This window comes from Phaseolus vulgaris, chromosome 4 (genome assembly GCF_000499845.2).
Source record: "Phaseolus vulgaris cultivar G19833 chromosome 4, P. vulgaris v2.0, whole genome shotgun sequence".
Classification (NCBI taxonomy): Eukaryota; Viridiplantae; Streptophyta; class Magnoliopsida; order Fabales; family Fabaceae; genus Phaseolus; species Phaseolus vulgaris.
Window position 1 is genome coordinate 42,356,152 of NC_023756.2, and position 20,759 is coordinate 42,376,910.

The following is a 20,759-nucleotide window of genomic DNA, read 5'->3' on the forward strand; positions in this document are numbered from 1 at the left end:
AGGAAAAGAAGTAGAGAGTTTCGACTTGTGTGGGAAGTGAAAGTGAGGAGAGAAGCGCCACTCCGTTACGCTTTCTCTCTGACTGCAATTCCTTAAGGAGAATTGAACTCACAACACAAGTTGGATCTTATCATTATTTATTCATTTTGCAATCACATTCATTCATTCATTCCTTCTTCCTCTGAAGATGGAAAGCGCATCAGAGCTTGTGGAATTCCCATTGTTGCTGACACCCATCGATTCCCACTACAGAGCATGCACCATTCCCTACAGATTCCCCTCCGATAACCCCCGCAAGCCCACTCCCACCGAAATCTCTTGGATTGATCTCTTCCTCAACTCCATCCCCTCTTTCAGGTGCCTCCTCTCCCCTTCTCTCTTCTCCTTTTCACTAAAATCTTCTTTTTTTCATACCCGATTCGCACTTTTTCATCGCCCTCAGCATACCCTTTTGCTCCTTCTGTCCGACAATGCCTTCTTTTTGTTAAAAATTACTTTTTTTCTCTCTTACAAATCGATAACAAAAATGGGTCGTTTTGTATTTTTTTTGCTTTTCCTTACACGGTTTTTTTTTTACTCAGGGTACTATGATATTTGATTGTGCAATTTTAATAATAATCAGGATTTTTATACTGGTGTGATGTTTACCACTATGCATATGCATGCTAATTTATTTGATTCGTTTTCTTATGCTTTCTAAAGTGTGTCCACCTTTCTGCTATTGTAGTTGGATTTGATTTTTTGTAAACTACTTTAACCATTATATGTGTTTGTTTGTAATGGTGTATATATGCTGGTGAGAGATGAACAACATATTCATGTGGTGTCACCATTACCATTTGTTTGTTGCTTATTGTTCAAAAATAGCAGTTTGAACTTGTTTATAAATTTTTATATCTGTGGGAGTTACTGCCAAAGTAGTTGGTACAATTGGGGCGTCAATCATCCTGATTATGCTTGATACTTCTTAAGGCATTTTTTTAACTTTCTTCCCATTTCTTCGGTACTGGGTTGGGGTTAGTCTGTTTATTTTGGGACTTTATTTAGAGTTTGTAACCAAAAGTCCCAAACTTACATCTAGAAGATGATTTAAGAGTTGTCTCTAGGTAAGTAATAGTGAAGCTTCTTTATGAGTAGTTGAGTGTTAGGTAAACATTTTATAAGCGTCATTAATCTTAAAGAGAGACCAAAATGTCATGATCATAGTAAAGTCTCCAATAAGTACTAACAATGGATGTTTAAGTTGTTTTAATAATAAGTTGTGAATTTTTTTTATATTTTGAATCAACCCAAACACACCAAACGACCAACCAATTTGACTATCTCTCTTAGTCTAGATTTTTGGAGCACATCTTTGTTCAATTTACAAACTTGTCACAGTTGATTTTTCCAAATCAGTAGGATTTCATTGTTTATGTGTTTCTTGTTTACATCATCATTTAGCTTTGGTTTGGCAGGAAGCGTGCAGAGAGTGATAGTTCTGTTCCTGATGCGGCCGCTAAAGCTGAAAAATTTGCTCAAAGGTGATTTTTATATCTACTATACTTAATAGCTTGTGGTATGGGATTTACTAATTTTATATTTTGTTTATGCATTCCCTGGAAAAGATATGCTGACATACTTGAAGATTTGAAGAAAGATCCTGAAAGTCATGGTGGGCCTCCTGATTGCATTGTATGTTCTACACTATAGCTAAAATTATACCCTAAGCCTCCCTCCCCCAGTAGAGGAATTAGAAGATAAAAGCAGCAGTTGGTGATGTTTCTAATTTCCTTCATTGTTTTTCTATTTTTTTTTTTTCTTTCTGTTTTGGTGATTTTTCAGCTTCTCTGCCGGCTTCGTGAGCTAGTGCTTCGAGAATTAGGATTCAGAGATATATTCAAAAAAGTCAAGGTAAGTTTTTACTGCTATTAGGGATGCCATTAGTTTCTGATATGCAGCTATGGATAATAAAAGGTTGAATAAAAAGTGTATTCCTGTCCTGTCTGATTGTAGTTGGGGAGATGTAACATATTGTTTGCATTATGGAGGAAAATTTAATGGATTTGTTTTTGGTTGTAGTTGGTTGAAAAGATCTACAGTTATTTGTTGAAGTGGAGAAGATTTAACCATATATTATCAATTTCAATAAAGAAGAGCTAGGGTGTTATTATGACGTTACTTATGCACAATCTAGTTTTATTTCGCCCAATGTATGATACTCCTTTCTGATTGATTGCAATAGGATGAAGAAAATGCAAAAGCCATCTCACTTTTCAAGAATGTTGTTCAACTTAATGATGCCATTGAAGATGAAGGCAAGCGACTCGAGAATCTAGTCAGAGGAATTTTTGCTGGAAACATATTTGATCTTGGTTCGGCACAGGTAGGATGATTTACTATTCATTCTTTGATAACTTTGCTTAGCTAAATTAAGACTCTTCTCCAAACCAGACTGCATCTACCCATTCTTGAAATACTAATTTTACGTGGTTAAGCTGCAATCTCTGTGGATATTCTTTTATGTCCATGTTACAGTATCAACCCCTTTACCCATCCCTTCCAATTCCCTATTATTTGGTTTGGTAGTTTAGTTTCTCTTTAAAGAGACATGGTGTGGTTGATATCACTAAAATACAATATTCCATAACTTTTCTTAGTTGGGTTGTTGGTAGTACTAATGTCTATCCTTATCCCATTTTCTGATATTATTTGATTTAGTTCCTCAATGCTGTGTGAAGAATAAGGGTACATGGTTTGGTTAATTATCCTTAGTTAAAATACAATGTTTCTTAACATCTTCCCTTGATTGCTGAAATTTGGTATTGGTAACTAGATATTATTAAAGCTTTACTTATGTCTGAACTTATTTTCCTATCACAATCATATGCGGTAGTGTGTAGAATTACATCTGTTTGTACTTTATATATTACCTTATTCTTTTCACAATTTCTTGAAGCTTGCAGAGGTTTTCTCTAAGGATGGAATGTCCTTTCTGGCCAGTTGCCAAAATCTGGTTCCAAGACCATGGGTTATTGATGATCTTGACACTTTTAAAATGAAATGGAGCAGGAAGCCATGGAAGAAGGCAAGTTTTATATGTATAAATTGAAGAGAAACAATTTTATCATTAAATATTGAATGAGTATTTTGTCTCCTGACCTGCTGTTGCTAAAGTTGTAATCTGTGCCTTTTAACATGGCAGGTTATCATATTTGTTGATAACTCAGGTGCAGATATCATTTTGGGTATTATGCCATTTGCAAGAGAGCTACTTCGACGCGGGAGTCAGGTTTGCTGACATTTTATTCATTTCTAGAAGAAAAATTCACTATTGAAGTATTGCGTAGAGATAGATGATAAGGAACCCTTGTTAAGATAAGAACGAAAGATGAAAAAAAACTGAAAAATGAGAAAACCAATGGAGAAAGAATGTCCAATCACTAACAAGCTTACCCCATTTAGAAGGCCATTTTACACCACATAAAACCCAAATGCATGAATTTTTACCAATTCATCTGTTATGCCATTGAAGTTTCTTTAAAAATGCATTAGTTATTATCCAACCGAATGCACCTAAGTGTAGCATAGGTATCGCATTGCCACAAATATTTTGAATCTTTGCTTCTTCAATTTTTTTCTGATATTTTAGTTCTAAATCAATCATTTGAACTCTAATTTGTGGATAAGATTTGTCAATGATTGTCTTGTTGTAGATTTTTATTGGTCTTATTCCATTTTAACTGTCTTTGAAATTGAAACTGCTTTTGATATGCTGTTGTTGCAGCTGGCATAACATATTTTACGTGATTCTATATGGATGTAGGTTGTATTGGCTGCTAATGACTTATCGTCTATCAATGATGTGACTTGTTCTGAGCTAGTTGAAATTATATCAAAGGTAATGAAAATAAATATGTAAAGTTTTTTTAAATTGCCATATTCCTCACTGACTCCTTTCATTTTGGTTTCCATCCACTTATCCAGTTAAAGGATGAACAGGGACATCTTGTGGGTGTCAGTACTTCAAATCTTTTAATTTCTAACTCTGGCAATGATTTACCTGTAAGTAAATGAGCACTGAGTTTTTCTATTTAGGAAAATTATAGTATTTGAACATATGATATCAGATCATTAACCCCAGCATGGTGATTGCATCTTCTTGCTTTTGTTGAAACGGATTACAGGTTATTGATCTTACAAGAGTGTCACAGGAGCTTGCTTACCTTGCCAGTGATGCAGATCTTGTCATCTTAGAAGGGATGGTAAGTTCTTCCTTTAGAAACTTCTTCCTGGGGTGCAAATAGTTTTATTTTAGTAGCAGTAGAATGTCACTGGTTAGTGGTAGTTGTGGATTAAAAATTGACTGTGGAAAGTTAAAACAACACAGTTCTTGGAGTTTGAGCAACCCCTTTGAATTTCGACAGAAAATTCTAGAAAGCTTGAGTGTGTATGGATTATGTATCTTGAAAAGCTATAGGAAATCAGATAAGTTATTTTTCTAATAGATCAAATTAGAATGGGAGAAGTCTATTTAGATATATAACATATTAGATTTGTTAGGCATCAAATAAAAAAAAATGGTTTTGAACTGCACAATCCAAAGAAGCAAGTTTCATTCGATTTAGCATTTAGAAACTTTTCCTGAGAAGTGTGGATTATGGAAACAGGAAAAAAAATGATCCCTTGTAAGCCGAAGTTAACATATGTATGGGGAGGTTCTTGTACTTGAAGTTGAAGATTCTTGGGAGTGTCAAGTGGGTAAGAAGTCTAATATTGGATGAGAATGGGCAAGTTAAACAATATATATTACTTATTTTCACTGTGTCTCAAAGCAGAAAATAAAGTGAAAATGCTAAGGCCTTTACTTCTATCTTTGTTTTCTACTTTTACTTTTAAATTACAAAATTGTCATATTGTTTTCAATTTGTGTCAGTTTCAAACAACATTGCAGTTTCCTCATATTGGACTCTTCAATTGCATTATATATCATAACCCCATAATACAAATACAGGTTCATCAAATTCCAATATTAAATGAATACTGATCTAGTTCTTTTGTCAGGGCCGTGGAATAGAAACAAATCTCTATGCTCAGTTTAAATGTGATTCCCTTAAGATTGGAATGGTAATGCACCTTACATTATTCTTACCTTCTTCAATAATGAAAATTTGAGCTCTAATGATTCCTTATTTCTTTATTGGCATCCTTTTCTCAGGTCAAACATCCTGAGGTTGCACAATTTCTTGGTGGGCGTTTATATGACTGCGTGTTCAAATACAATGAAGTTTCATCTTAACAAGCCTTGTTCTTTTCTCTACTAATGCTGCACAACCTGCATATTTTCTACCGTTAATCCTTCAACTTGGTACAACCATTAATATGCTTTAGTTTGATACTTTTTAGAATGTCATTTTAGTGTTATGAAGGTGACATGACTGAACTATTTTACTTGTAATAAAAAGCGATTCTACATACATGTTTTGTTCTCATGCTGACAGAAAGGTAACATGCAGATAGAAAAATGCTAACAACGTACTATTTGATACATTTTTATTGCTTATCAGTTGAAATTCATGTTTATATAACAAAGTGAGACTTTTTTCTTGTAATGAAGCTCGTGAATTTTAACTAACAGTAGTAGAACTGCATCATTTCTTTCTAAGGAAAATATCATTTTTCTTAATGTTGAGACCTTCAACACTTGGTTTCTGTTAAACCTTGACTCATAAGTATGTACTCTTTTAATATATGGAAGACAACACAATTCATATTTACACCTTACTAATCTTAAGAAGTCTCCTGAATTTCTAATTTAATCTTATAAAAACCAGTTTGTAAGATGTAGTTTATAATTACTTATATAACAATTCATGTTTTGATCTTCAACTTCTTCCAAACATGAAGTTTTAATCTTCAAGTTCTTCCAAACATATTTTCACTATTCTGGACTTTTCCTCAAACAAAAAACTTGGCCAAAAAACTTCCACTAGTGGTGAATTTTTCTGGGTTTTCAGTTCTTGATTGATTAGTCTAGATCTCGTAAAATTTGTGTAAGAACTAAAAAACAATGATACTTGTCTAATGTCATACTCGTTTTGAAGTGGCAGCAATAGATATAAGCATTATTATGAACATGTGATAGAAAGGGTTGGAGAACATATACTATTTTATTATTCAATGAGCATTAGAAGACGTATTCCAGAAGGAGTGGATTTCGTACACATATAATGAATATATAATTAAAGGAAGATCCATTGAATCTTTAACTTGGCATTGTTTTTTCTCAAGTGTTGTATAATGGAAGTAGGTCTTTAGTCTTAGCCTTATTGTTCCCATGATGGGATAATACAATTCACCAACTATAACCTGTCACAACCAATCAAAGGAATCTACAATATAATTATACTATTCTATTATTTTCATATTTATTCTATCCAAAAATCTTATTCATCACTTTTGATAAACTATTTTTCCTTACTTTTTTCATCTATAAAGTTTAATCATGAAACCTTAAAATATTATAATCTGCTTTCACGCGCATCAGTTACCACTGCATTAATTTCATAATGTTCTGGCCTTTTCTTACTGAATCTTCAAGGAAAAACAATCTAAGTTTTTTTAAATTAGAATTCAACTTTTCACGAGACAGAAAATATTTTATCAGTTTCTTTTTAATATTTTGGAAATCTTGGAAAACATGTTTAATTAAGAAAATGTTTCTACATTTTGCAACAGTTTTATTCCTGCAGAACTAGATCTTTCTTTATTCGTCGAGTTTTCCGTATTTAGTGTCGGTTTTTCGATCTTTGAGTTCTCCATAGAACATCAGATACAGGATATTCGGTAGTTTATTATAAGACTTTGTCATCTTAGTACTTAATAATATACTATAAAACCTTGTCATCTTGATACTTGATGGTATACTATGTTTCTCGTCATATCGGTATTCGATAATATAGTTTTTAAATATTTAATTAATTAGAAGACTATTAAAAAAATGAATAAAAAGATCATGTACTTGTAAGGGGATGAAATAGTACCTGCTGCTATGATTAAACAATTCATTATTCTCTCTGGTCGCGTTTTCCTTCTTTTCCTTCTCCTTAAGTTCAGATTTTGACTCTCGGTTAGGAGTGCACCTTCAAAAGGTTATCCGACATTTATTCAAGTGACTATTCGGTATTTGAGTGTTGTTAATGTTGTAATAATGACGTACATTTGCTTTGTTAGTTGTGCTTTATACAGTTGTAATTAATTTTATCGAGCAATAATTGATGTGTATAAAATAAATTAACTTATTTACCTTGATGTATTTACACTAACTAGTCGTTCGACATCTGATACTGAAAATTATAAAATCGTCGCACCCCGACAAATACAAACAATAAAGACAAAAGAAAAACACACTTAAAAAACAATTATTATTTACTAACGTCCTTGTTATTTTTATCTTAATTTTAAGTTTTCTAGATAAAAATAATTTATTATTATAATTTTAAAGAATAAACTAATGAAGACTATTTTGTTAATTTGATGAACGGACTAAAATTAACGATTGATTAGTTGCGATAGTAATTGAAGCGCGTGAGAAAACAAAGCATATATCTTTTGGCTTTTCTTTTTCTTTTGGAGATATACATACCCTACCGTATCACCCTTTTGTTTGGTACCCTATGGACCAATTATTATATATATACTTTTTTATATTCTATTTTTAAATAATTGTATCACAATAATTTAAATTAATTATATACAAAAAAATTAATTTTATACCACTGAAAATAGCATTCTTTGCATCATCAATTCAACCACTAAATTATGAATTAAAATAATTTAATTTCATAATGCTAACACAAGTTTTATGGTATGTGGTGTCTAATTCTAACACGAGTTGTTGTGTCATTTTCATTCATCACAACATTTTCCCATTCTCTCTCCTAATTAATCTAAAATATTATAATGAAGATCATTATGAGTGTAAAAATTATTTTGAATTCTAAACCACAAAAACTCCTTCAATGGGTTTTCATACATAAATATTTGCTTATAAGAAGATCAATTAAATTCAATTCCATTAAAATAAACAATATTTTTAGTAATAATAGGTTTCTAATTGAAAAAATTGATGATAGAAAATGTTGAGAAAGAGAAAATATATTAGAAATTAAATTAAGTGTGATTATTGGTAAGGGGTATCGTAGAATGAAAGACAGTGATTATTACATTGCAAAGGTGAATGTACTGATAAGAAAGAAAAAGAAAGATTATTGATTGTGTGTTTGAATTTTTGTGTGTACCCTACTTGTTGATAACAAATATAAGGCCAATATTAAAAAAGACACACATGTGGTAATATGTATTATGTAATGATTAACCATAATCATAATTAATGACTCCACCATATAATAATAATACACTATATCAAGACACAAAGGTTTTACCTTTTCTTCTCACATGGATGAATCAATGTTGTTTAATTGCAAACCCCAAAAGCTCAAATTTGAATTTCAAAAATGTTTCTCATTGCTAAAACTTTACCTATCTCCATTTACCCATCATCTAATCATGAAAACAAAAATCATTAAAGAAGTTTATTAGATAAAGACTCACATTTTATGATTTTTAATACTTTTAATCAATAATAAATTGTTGGGAAATTTCACATTGGAGGTCTCAAAGTTTTGAATCATGTTACACTACTACAAGAAAATCATTGAACAGAAACCAATTTTAGAGACAAAAATAATTAGTTGTTATGGTGACTAAATTAGAGATTAAAGTAATTTTTAGTTTCTAAATTAGTTTTTATTATTTATAAATAGTTTTTAAATTGGTATCTAATTAGCAACCAATATTTTAACTACCAATTATTTAGATTTTAAATTTGGTAGTAAAAATCTTGGTAGCTAATTATATATCAATTTAGAAACTATTTAACAAAAATAGAAACTAACTTAAAAAAAAATTTAGTCTCTAAAATAATATTTAATTTAGTCAATATAATAATTAATTATTTTGTATCTCTAAAATTAGTTTTATTTAATGGTTTTCTTGTAACGTAAATCATTACTTAAAAGTTAATGAGTTTTAAGATGAGATATTATGTGATTTCAGAGCTTACAAGTTTAAATAGTTTAGTATTTAAAATTCAAGAAGAGTTCAATATTGATTTCCTAAATTTTAAAAGCATTTTAGTTATTTTAATTATTTAAAAATACGATTTTACAGTCCTCAAATTATTGTTAAGGGATTAGAAATGTTTTTGAAAAAATGATCTAGTCTTTCAAATTTAATATTTAAAGACTAATATATATATTTTAAAATTTATATAACTAAAAGTATAATTAAATCTATATATAATATAATTTAATCGATCTATGTGAGCTTTTGCAATCTAATATTAGGTTAAAAGAGAATAAAAATAATGATTTTTTTTCTACCAAGAAATGTGATTATCAACAAAATACAAAATCTAGTGATTGTTAGGAGCACCTATAAGTAACACTTATATATTTGAGTCATGATTATATTATTGAATAGGTATGAAGTAATGACATGAGAGAATAATTGATATTATATTTTGAAACTTAAAGTGATAGATTTTTTTTTATTTTGCTTTCAAGCATAGGACCATGCATCTAAGACTTGTTTGTTTAGATTATACTCAATACACCTCAAATAAAAAGTTATAAAAAACTATATACTCATTTGTCAAAAATTCAATCATATTAAAAATCACACAAAATATACAATGATATTATTAGTGCATTAAGTTTCTAAAAGATTCTCAATCTCATTAATGAAAGAACATATAGACAATTTATGTTTCTATAGTATTATTATTAAGTTCACATAGAAAGAATAATATTTATTATAATATTTAGTTTGTTTGGAAATTTATTATTTTTATTATACATTTTATCTGACAACCTAATTTTTTTCATTGTAAATGACTCCTCATTTCTAATTTGTCAGAAATTTTCATCAATTTTTTATTAACTCACATTTATTTATATGACTTAATAATATATTAGTAGAACTTAAATCTCGTCAAATCTTCTAAATTGATACTTAACAATAATCAACCACTCAATAGTTTCTATCGGATTACTACTTACAAAACATATAATTCTTTATATGAATTCAACGTTCACACTTTGTAATTACAATTCGACAAGGTCAAAATTAGTTCACATAATAAATATAATCAATGAAATAATCATTATTTAATTATAATTAATCATTGATAGCTATAAATTATTGAGTAGGTGTCATCAATTGTCTGCATAGATAGGTTGATTTGGTGCATAGATCCGTTGGTTTGTATATGAGGATGATCTCATGACGTATTCATTTAAGTTGTATGACTGTTTTCCCTAGATGTCTTCCTCTGGATTAGCTAGGAGAGTTTTATTTAGGCAGACTTTGAAGTAAGTCTTGTGATGAAGGTTATGGGTGAGTTCATGTATAATGGTTGAATCACCCATAAAGTGATTCATATTTTTTTTATTACCGATAAAAAAAAATGTCTGCAATTGAGTTACGATACTTAGTATGTTATGCTATTAAACAAAACGAATTGTATCTTGACAATCAATTATAATCTTTAGTCAAATGATAGAAGATCAAATCTAATAATTGATATCAAAATTAAAGTCAGGGATTCAATTTTCAATTAGAGAGATCAAATAAACCAACTACACCCAATGTATAAAAACACTAATAACTAATTTGTTTAGCATCTATTTTTATGTGCATTAGTTATACATTTTAATTTTTATTTAGTCAGTATAATTTTTAATTTTCCATTTGCTTGTTAATGAAAATAATTTATCTAATCCAAATCCAAACACCATATTCATATTGATATTATTTTCAAATAATCCAAAATAAGTTAGACGTTTTCTAGGATCATATGAATTTTGTTCCTTAAAAATAATATAAACTGAACTATAAATTTCCCGAATCTATTTTAAAGTAATTTTTCTATGGTCACTGCTTCATAATCAAAATCCACTTTAATTTTAGGGTTAACAAAGTAAATTTCTAATTTATTTTATAAATCCCTATGTATTAGTATTTAAAATATTTTTTAATTTTTTAAACACAACTTTTCAAATAATATTGTTTATAAAAATCATCGTATTTATATATAAAAAAAAATGTCGCAATCTTTATTAGGACTGAAATCATGTTAAAGATGTTATTACGAGAGTGTAAAAGAAAATTGACTAAATAATTTTTTTGAGATTTTTCTCTTAATTATATTTAAAGAATTCAAGATCATACCTTACTACAACTTACATCAATGCATGGTACCACTGACATTAAGTGTAATTAAGTTTTGATAAAATATTTAACATTGAATAACTTATTTTAAGTGTTAAATTATTTTATATTATTTTTATCTCATGTATCCTAATTAAATATAATTTAAATGTTCATCAATATGTAATTTAATAGTAAGGATTGACTGATATTTTAAATAAATATTTTTATAAAATAGTGTTATACTATAATAATTTATTGATGTTTACATTATCATCACATAAACCTAACTTACTTTATGAAAAGCTTCCATCTAAATAACTACTTTGATAAAATGTCCAATTCTACCGAAGCAAATGTAAGTATAGCAAAATTTATACAAGATATAGATTCATTCTATGTTAAGTAGAGTTGATTTAATATAAAAAGTATTGATATATCTTATTTTTAGTGTAATAAAAAAATTAGTATAAAATTTTAGTTATATTTTAATTTATATTAATATTAACTTTTTTATTTAATTAAACTTGTTGTTTTAAAATTATAGTTTATTTCTATTGTATTAAAATAAAATATAGTATTGTATTGAATAGATCATTTACTTATTATTATTACATAATATGTTAATTTTAATATATTTTTATTCCTTATAAGTATAATAAATTTCAATTTTAGTATTTAAAAATTTGTTAGTTTTAATATTTATATATTTTGAAATTGTGTGTGTTGTGTTTTATCTTTAGTAGTTTTGGATTGGTTATCAATAGAATATGATATGTTTGTGAAACTTTAATATGATTTGGGAGTATTGATATCAAGAGTGAGTTTTATTTAAGTAAAAAATGAGATTAAGTTGAGTAGAAGAGTATGATGCAAACGTGAAGGAAAAAAAAAAAATGTAACCCCAATTTTAAATTTTCTAATTTTGTTGAAATCTGCATAGGTTAGTGCATTTGCAAATCCATTTTGTTGGAGATTTCGTATTAACTAGAGATAAGAACATTTCATAATATATAAGTAACTGCAAATTTTATCTTATAAGTCGATTTTGTAATATTGAATTAAACTTAAAATTCATTTCTTAATATACTCCATGAATTTCCATCAAAGAGAAATTTATTAAATTTATGGTAATTACATATAGTAAAAAAATCCAACTAAACTAATATATAAAATCCACTTGAGGAATTTTTAAAATTTATAGTAGAGGGGTTTAGAAAAGCTTTTAAAATGCTTTAAAATCTATTTACAATAAGATAATGATTAGACATGAAATGAGTAGTCATCTAATGGTTAGAAAACGATTCAAAAGATTTTTACAAGACACTAGTGTAAAATAACTTAAGAGTTAATTCATTAGTAATAGCTTAACACTTAAAGTTTTTATATTGATTTATTCCTAACCTAACCTGAGTTATATTCAAATCTCATTTATAAAATTGTAAAGGTTCTACTAATACACTTACTACACAAAAATTCACTTCTAACTATCCTAAAATAAAACAATTATTATTTGACACTTAGTCACTTCTAACATTCTTTAGTATTTTATACATATCACTCTTGACTTACAACAAAAGTTGTTTGTAAAGAGATTACAAGGAAAACTCTCACTAGAAATAATATCATTATCTATAAACATTCTTTGTTAGTGAAATGAATACTTCACTAAATGAAATTCTTACAAAAAGAAATCTCACTCTCTCTATGTGGTCAAACTACAAATATTTTAATTTTGCACTAAGAAACTTTACAATCAATTTTGCATACAAAATAATAAATTCACATAAAATAACTTAAATTTAGTAGTTATTTTTGCATGAGAGGACTTCTATTTATATCCGTTTAGTAAACAACGATTGGAAGTTGCATGCAAATCTCATGTCCTTGTATCAAACTTAATTAAATTATGATTATCTTTTTTGATTAATATATTTTGTTATATCACTTAACTTATTATGTATATGACTATTTTTTCTCTAAAAATCCCTTTATAGTATTGACAATATTAATTTAAACATGCATTTTTAAAGAGGGTTAATTCGTTTTGTCAGAATCTATGTAGGAATCTATAAGTCAACGATAATAAAGAATACAAAGTTAATAATTCAAAATTGTATCTTGTAATATCTACGTATATACAATTTCTTTTATTGAAATCTCTTTAAACTTCTTGTCTTCATCATCTAAATTTCAAATATTTTTCAAAAATAATATTATAAAATACATTTCAAATAATTATATTATTATTCATTAGATATGATGCCTTTAAAAAAATCGTGATCAACACTAAAACCACTAGAAAAAAGCTTCTAGAACTAAATAAAAACGCATTACCTATCTATATGACAAAATGATTAAATTCATTTTTAAAATATACGTCACATTTTTCTATGGTACCAAACACATTTCTATTGTAGAATGAACATTTTTTTTATATTTTCTGGTACAAACATGAGAATACCTATTATGGTTTGTTCTGAACAACATAATCATGTGTTTTTCTTCCCCATTAAATGCACCAAACGGAATCCCAGTGTTTAGTAATATTTTTCCAGATTGAGAATTATTTTATAGCAGGAATCTTAAATTGTACTCAATAAGTGAGGAAAAGGTTAATCTCTGAACTGAATGAAAAAAAAAATGCAATTATGTTGGTTGGTTCTGTGTGTGCATGATTTGCAAAAGTTGAGGCATTATAAGACATAAAATAGTGTTGGAGAAAAGTTGATATAAAAGAATGAATTAGAATGTGTTGTTTTTTTGGTTCTTTTAAAAGGTGAATGAGACACAACACCTGATAATACATGTAAAGTCCATGCTTAACAACCACATGCTTTAGGTTAAATTATTTCATCATCTCCTCACCAAAACCAAGTATCTCTCTACATACCACCTTTGACTTTTCATATCAATCATATTTTCTTCTTTCTTTCTTTCATCTCCCTTTTCTATTCATTCATTAATTAACTATCACCAAATCATGCTTTATGTATACCTCATTACATTCTAATTCTATGCTAATTATACTGAAACTTTAAACATATGGATTACACAATGCAAATTAATTGGATTGATTATGGTTATTAAGAGTTCCGATAACAATCTGATATCAGATGACATGATGAGCTCAACAAATACTTGTTAAGATATGCTGAAAATGTCTTAATCTCTGGGATATCCAATAATGATGATAAGAAGACTATAACTATTGTTGTTCTTCATGTTCCATGACCATGACAAGATATTGCAGAAAAGATAGGAAATATAGATAATGTTGGTAGACACATTTCTATTATGATGAAATAAAATATTGAATCTTGTATATTATATATTATATGTTGAATAATTATTGAAAATTAAAAAATTCATTAAATAATAATCAAATTTAGAGATAAAAAATAATTAATCACTATATTAGTTAAATTAGAGATTATTTTAGAGATTATAAAAATTAGTCACTATATTAACTGAATTAGATATTATTTTAGAGACTAAAAAATTATTGGTATCTAAAGTGATTTTTAAATTGATATTTAATAATTTAGAATATAAAGTAGTTAGTAAGTAAGACCTCGATAGCTAATAGTTACCTATCAATTTAAAAACTACTTTATAATTTTTTTATTAATAATAGAAACTACTTTAGATAACAATAATGATTATAATTTATAATTTGTTTCTTTAATTTAATTAATATAATAATTAATTATTTTAATTACCAAAATTATTTTTTATTTAATAATTTTTTTAATGAAATTTATTACACACAACATAATATATATCTTTTAAGTCTTACAATAACTTATATATGAAAGATATTTTCTCACAGGTATTCTGATGTATATTTTAAGTAATTCATTTATTTTACTTATGGATGGAGGTGACATAATTTTTTAATTGTATTTTTAAATTAATTAATATGGAGACAAAAATTAATTATGATAAAAGTCAAGAAAAAATGTAATGACATAAATGCATATTGAAATAAGCTAAAGTGATATAACAGGTAACTCACTTGCATTAAAAATAATAAAATGTTTTCCTTAGTTTGGCTGAAATCCCTTAAAACTACCACTATAAAAGAATAGAAAGAGTATAACATAAATTAAGATATTACAAATTGATTACTTCCTCGTTTTTTTTTCTCTTAAGTCTTATTTTTTTTTTATAAATTAAGAAATAATAATTTTTCTTGACTTTAATAAAATGTTTATAAAGATTTCTATTTTATTTTTTGATTTAATACATCACAATATGTATATATATATATAAATTAACTAAAATATCAAAAGAAAAAAAATGTATTTACCTTAAAATTGATAATTAATCAAACAAAATTAAAAGATGTCATAAAATAATATTATTTCGCTTAAACTTTTGAAAAAGGTGATTTTTTTTATATAATAAAGCTGACCGATAAAGAAAGACTATTTTATTTTTTATAATAATTTTTTTATTTCAATTTAAATAGAGAATAGAAGATATATCCATTAGAATTTTGTTTTGAATAAATTTCTCTTTAACGTTTTTTTGTGTGGACAATTTGCACATAAGTATTTTGTATCCATATCACTAAAAAAATTATTAAATAAAGTTAATTTTAAAAACAAAAAATAATTAATCACTATATTAATTAAATTAGATACTATTTTTGTGATTAAAAAAATTGTTAGTATCTAAAGTATTTTTTTATTATTAATAAAATTTATATTTAATTTAATCAATATAGTGATTAATTATTTTTTGTATCTAAAATTGATTTCTATTTAATGATCTTCTTGTAGTATATGTTGATGTGTTTCATGTGAAGTTTGAAGGAGAAAGATGAATCTCTTATTATCATATTATCTTTGGTTTGATGTTAGAGGTTTTTTTTTTTTTTTTTTGATATGTTTGAACTTTTTGTATTAAATGGGACTTGAAGTTTAGAAGGAATAGTTTGTTTTCAAGTAAAGTTATTTAAATGTTTAATAGAAATCTCACATAAACAATCTAAATTAGTTTTAAACTAGTCATAATCATTGTATTTTTTCATAAACATTGTATGGTTGAAGATTATTGTTGTGGTGTTGGTTCATCATAAATTAATTTATATTATCAATAAAAATATTCTTTTGTTTGAGTTAAAAAATATTTGATGAAACTATGTTAAGTTATTGTCTTAAATTGACATTTGATATAATGAGAATTGTTTAGAAAGGTTAAATATGTTGAACAAGGTGTTTTGATGTCTCCAAATCCAAGAGAAATGCTTGAAGACCATTGTTGTTGGTTTTATGTGTGTGTCTAGTAGTCTTTGAATTGTTAATCCACTCTTTATGATGATCCAAGGTTAATTGAATCTTAATCCTTTTGAAAAAGATGTGTTTTCTAAAGAGTGTGAAAATTCAACATGTTGAAATGTCAATTCAACCGGTTGTTTTACACTTGGTAGATTTTGAAAAGGATTTGAAAAGCTTGACTTTGTTTTGACTTTGTTGTTAAACCAATTCAATCGGTTGTTTCGAGAATTCAACTGGTTGTTTTTTCTGAAAACCTTAACAGAATTCTGTTATGCTATACCAATCTGTTTTAAATGATTCAAACTGATTTTGGTTCTTGATTTAACTACTTTGACCATCTGATTGGAGTATAAAAAGGTTATTTTATGCTCTTGGTCATTAACTAAGAAAGAGAGATCAATCAAAATCAGTTTTCAAGATTTCAAAGAACTTTTGGATCATCTCAAAGTGTGGAATAATATTGTCTTGTAATTCTGAACTTTAATCTTTGTTTTACCCAGGTGTATTTCATTTTATTTTTCTCTTAACATTGTATTTTTTGTGATTTGGTGTGGTGCAGTTTCAGAGAGTTGTTATGAAAACTATGTGTTTTGCTAAAGAGCGGTGTGTGTTCTTGAGGGGTTCAAGATTATCACTCTTGGTGTGTGTTGTGTAATCTAGGTTTGATTACATAGTGAATTCTTAGTGGTTAGCTGAGGACTGAATGTAGCTCTTGGTTAAGAGTGAACCAATATAAACATCTTGTGTGAATCTCTCTACCCTTACACTCATTAAATTACTTTAGTTTTGATTTTCTAAATTGCTGGTATAAACAACCAGTTGTTTCACAAAAACAACTGATTGATTTTTTGGAATCAAACTAAAAATAGTTTTCTTTTTGGCTGAGCAATTTTCTAATTGATTAGTTCTTCATAGTCTTTTACTCTACCTTCAATACTTGCAAAAATCTTTCAAAAACAATTCACCCTCTCTTGTTTAAGGCCTATAATTCTAACAATTGATATCAGAGTTGAGTTCTTGAAAGTCATTCAAGCTTTTGATCCTTAAAACCTTTTTTAATGGCTGAAAAACTACCCTTTGGGGAGGGTGCTTCAATAAACAAGCCACATTTGTTTTGTGGTCTAAATTATCAGTTTTGGAAGGTCATAATGAAAATCTTTGTTGAGTAAATTGATAGAGGAATCTGGGATGCTATTGTAAATGACATTTTTGTTCCCAAAGTTAAAAACTATGATGTTTCATTGACAAACCTTGGTCCCAATGGACTCAGGGTGAAAGTAAAAGAGCTCAATATGATTGTATTGCTAAAAACATCATTACTTATGCTCTAAATTCTGATGAGTTTTTTAGGATCTCACAATAAGGAGATGTGGGACATCCTTGAGGTTACCCATGAAGGTACCACTGATGTGAAAAGAGAAAGGAAGCATGCTCTGATTCAGGAATATAAAATGTTCAGTATGCTGAAAGGGGAAACCATCTCTGATATACAAAAGAGATTCACCCACATTGTGAACTACCTCATGAGCCTTGGAAAGATCTTTGAAAGGGAGGAACTGAACATCAAGATCCTCAAATGCTTGGACAAATCTTGGCAACCAAAAGTCACTGCAATTTCTGAATCCAAGGATTTGACAACCTTGACCACAACCTCCTTGTTTGGTAAGCTATGGGAACATGAACTTGAGATGAACTGGTTGAAAGACCAAGAACATGAAGAGAAGCATGTGAGAAGCATTGCTTTGAAAGATGTTGGTCATAAAGATGGTTAAGACTCAAGTGAGGGCAGTGATGGTGAGAGTCTTAACTTGCTCACAAGAAAGTTCAGCAAATTCTTGAAGAAGAACAATCGGGACAAGAACCAATCTTCAAATAGGTACAATAGTAAGAAGGTGAATGATTTCAATTCTACAAACTATACATGTTTCGGATGTGGTAAGCAGGGTCATATCAAGGCCGATTGTCCCAACAATGAAAGCAAAGAGAGAGGAGCAAGCAAGAAATTTGAAAAGAAAGGTAAAACTAAAAGAGCCTATATTGCTTGGTAAGATAATGATGATTATTCCTCTAGCTCATCACCAAATAGAGATGAAGAGACAAATTTGTGCTTGATGGCAAAGGGAGAATCAGAAACAAGTAGTGTACCCTTTAAAGCGAAGAATCATATTGGCGTCAAGATCTGAAGTAAGCTCTTATGCCTGTAGTTCTCAATTACACACAACATAATTTCTTGAATGTCAAGTGACACCCTTGGTTCATGGATAGTGTTTGGCTAAAAGTGAAACTTCAAAAGTTAAGAACTATGTGTAGTTTCATTTCTCAATTCATGTGTGTGCCTCATATTGATTAAATGAAAACTCATTTTTTTTAATCTGTTGAGGAAATTACTCTGTGCAAAAGTATGTGTAATTTACATTTTTCTCTCCTCATCCTGTGAAAAAATATTTTCTTTGAATTTTTTTGTTGTTGTTGCAGTAAAACAACCAATTGTTTTCACGAAACAATTGATTATTTTACATATGTCACATCTGAATTAAAGCTGTTATGAATTCATGTGCATGGTTACAGTTGTTTCTTTTCCTTCAAAATTTGTTGTGGGTCAAATATGCATTAAGTGTGCCTTTGAATCATATCATATTGGAATATATTTTTGGTCATAAAGGAATATATTATGGTCATAAAGGAATATATTCTATGGGTTCCTTGGAAATTTAAATGCTTTTTATGGATGGTCAAATCTAATAAAGGTGTTGTTAATGTTGTATCTGCTTGGGCCTGACATCTTGCATATTCCCACTACAACAAATTCTTTTTTTGTTGAAAAACAATCCACTAAATGCTAATGTATCGTGATTGCTTTTTCTGCTTATATACATGTGCTGGTTCAGCTGAATATTTCAAAGGATCAACCCGTTGTTTTTCTTCTATTACTTCACTTGAATCTGTTGCTTTTTCTACCCCTTCTCAAAATTCATCTCTGCAACATAGACTCAACACCTCCCTCATAAAAAAATGATGAAAACATGTGTTGTAAAAAGGGGTGGGCACCTAGAGAACTGGTTTTATGAGAAGATTGAGATGTTCCTGCATGAATCAAGCAAGAAAACCATCAACAATCCCAAACTGATTACATTCAACTGGCTGAAAGGGCAGAACCTCAATGTGAGGAATGTCTTGAAGGAACAACAACTAAAACAATTATGGAAATGTCAGGAAACATATATCTTGATCTTATGAAGGTTTTCTACACAAATCTTCACATTGATGGTGAGAATTTGTGCTCACATGAGAAAGGTATTGATATGGAGATTACTCCATATGTGTGAGTTGTTGTAACAGGGTTAAAGTATGTTGGGCTGAGAATTAACAAAGGAAACATTGGTGTAATGGAATAATTCAACAAAATGCAATATTATAGAGGCTACCTAAAAAATCCTCAGAGTCTAAGTGAATGGTTTTTCTGTGGGAGACTTGAAGTTGAATGAAATAATCATTGCTTTCATAGTATCTTGGATGTTGAATCCAAGGGGGAGCAATCATTCGGTCCTTACTAAAGAGGATCTTGTTCTCCTATACTGCATCATGAAGAAAATCAAGGTAATTTGAATTCACATCTTCAAAGAACACATGCAAAAATCAATGAGGTTAAGTGACTACCATTTTCCCTGCGCTATTCTTATTTCAAAATTCCAACATTACTTTTAAATTGACCTTGAAGAAGAACAATCTGAAGTGGTGAAGCCATCTCATGAAGTTAATAATGGATCACTTAGCAATATGGGATTCATTAAAGTTGGAGGCAAATGGGTAAGCAAAGATGGAGAACAAGGGGGTTCTTCTAGTGGAAACCAAGCAGAAGCTGATGAATATGATCAAGCTGTTGCTAATACTGGAGATGATGAACACCAAACTGAGTAGGGAGATCATGGCAATGATGTTCCTGGTAAAGCCTATGGTGTTGGTCCAAGCACTGGAATTATGGATGATCGTATCACTTCCATGACACCTTTTGGCATATGATCAAAAGAATCATCATGAGTTTTGTATATTGTTTTCTATAATTGTTCCTTGTGGGTTCGATATCCGTCCTTAAGGACAAATTTATTACTTTTGACACGATACACTTGTCATAAATAGTCATCAGTATAATATTATAACTATGCAACAATCTCTATTAGTCTTTCATCATCTAATATATTTATCTACATAATTTAGGTTATCAAT

General features: G+C 28.5%; 1 protein-coding gene across 1 annotated transcript; it reads left to right on the plus strand.

Annotated features, from left to right (window-relative positions):
- Window positions 1-5,456, plus strand: LOC137837737 (damage-control phosphatase At2g17340-like). Its single transcript, XM_068646846.1, has 12 exons — window positions 1-357; window positions 1,458-1,523; window positions 1,608-1,674; window positions 1,825-1,893; window positions 2,225-2,365; window positions 2,939-3,067; window positions 3,185-3,271; window positions 3,806-3,880; window positions 3,967-4,044; window positions 4,167-4,244; window positions 5,044-5,106; window positions 5,198-5,456. Exons 1-12 carry the CDS (start codon window positions 188-190, stop codon window positions 5,276-5,278), a joined length of 1,104 nt encoding a protein of 367 aa, XP_068502947.1. The 5' UTR covers window positions 1-187; the 3' UTR covers window positions 5,279-5,456.
- The last annotated feature ends 15,303 nt before the right edge of the window (window positions 5,457-20,759 follow it).

Bases quoted from the DNA above. Each gene is read 5' to 3' on its own strand.
- LOC137837737 (XM_068646846.1), top strand. From the start codon at position 188: ATGGAAAGCGCATCAGAGCTTGTGGAATTCCCATTGTTGCTGACACCC. The intron at 358-1,457 runs GTGCCTCCTCTC...TTGGTTTGGCAG, and splicing joins AACTCCATCCCCTCTTTCAG to GAAGCGTGCAGAGAGTGATA. The intron at 3,068-3,184 runs GCAAGTTTTATA...TTAACATGGCAG, and splicing joins GCAGGAAGCCATGGAAGAAG to GTTATCATATTTGTTGATAA.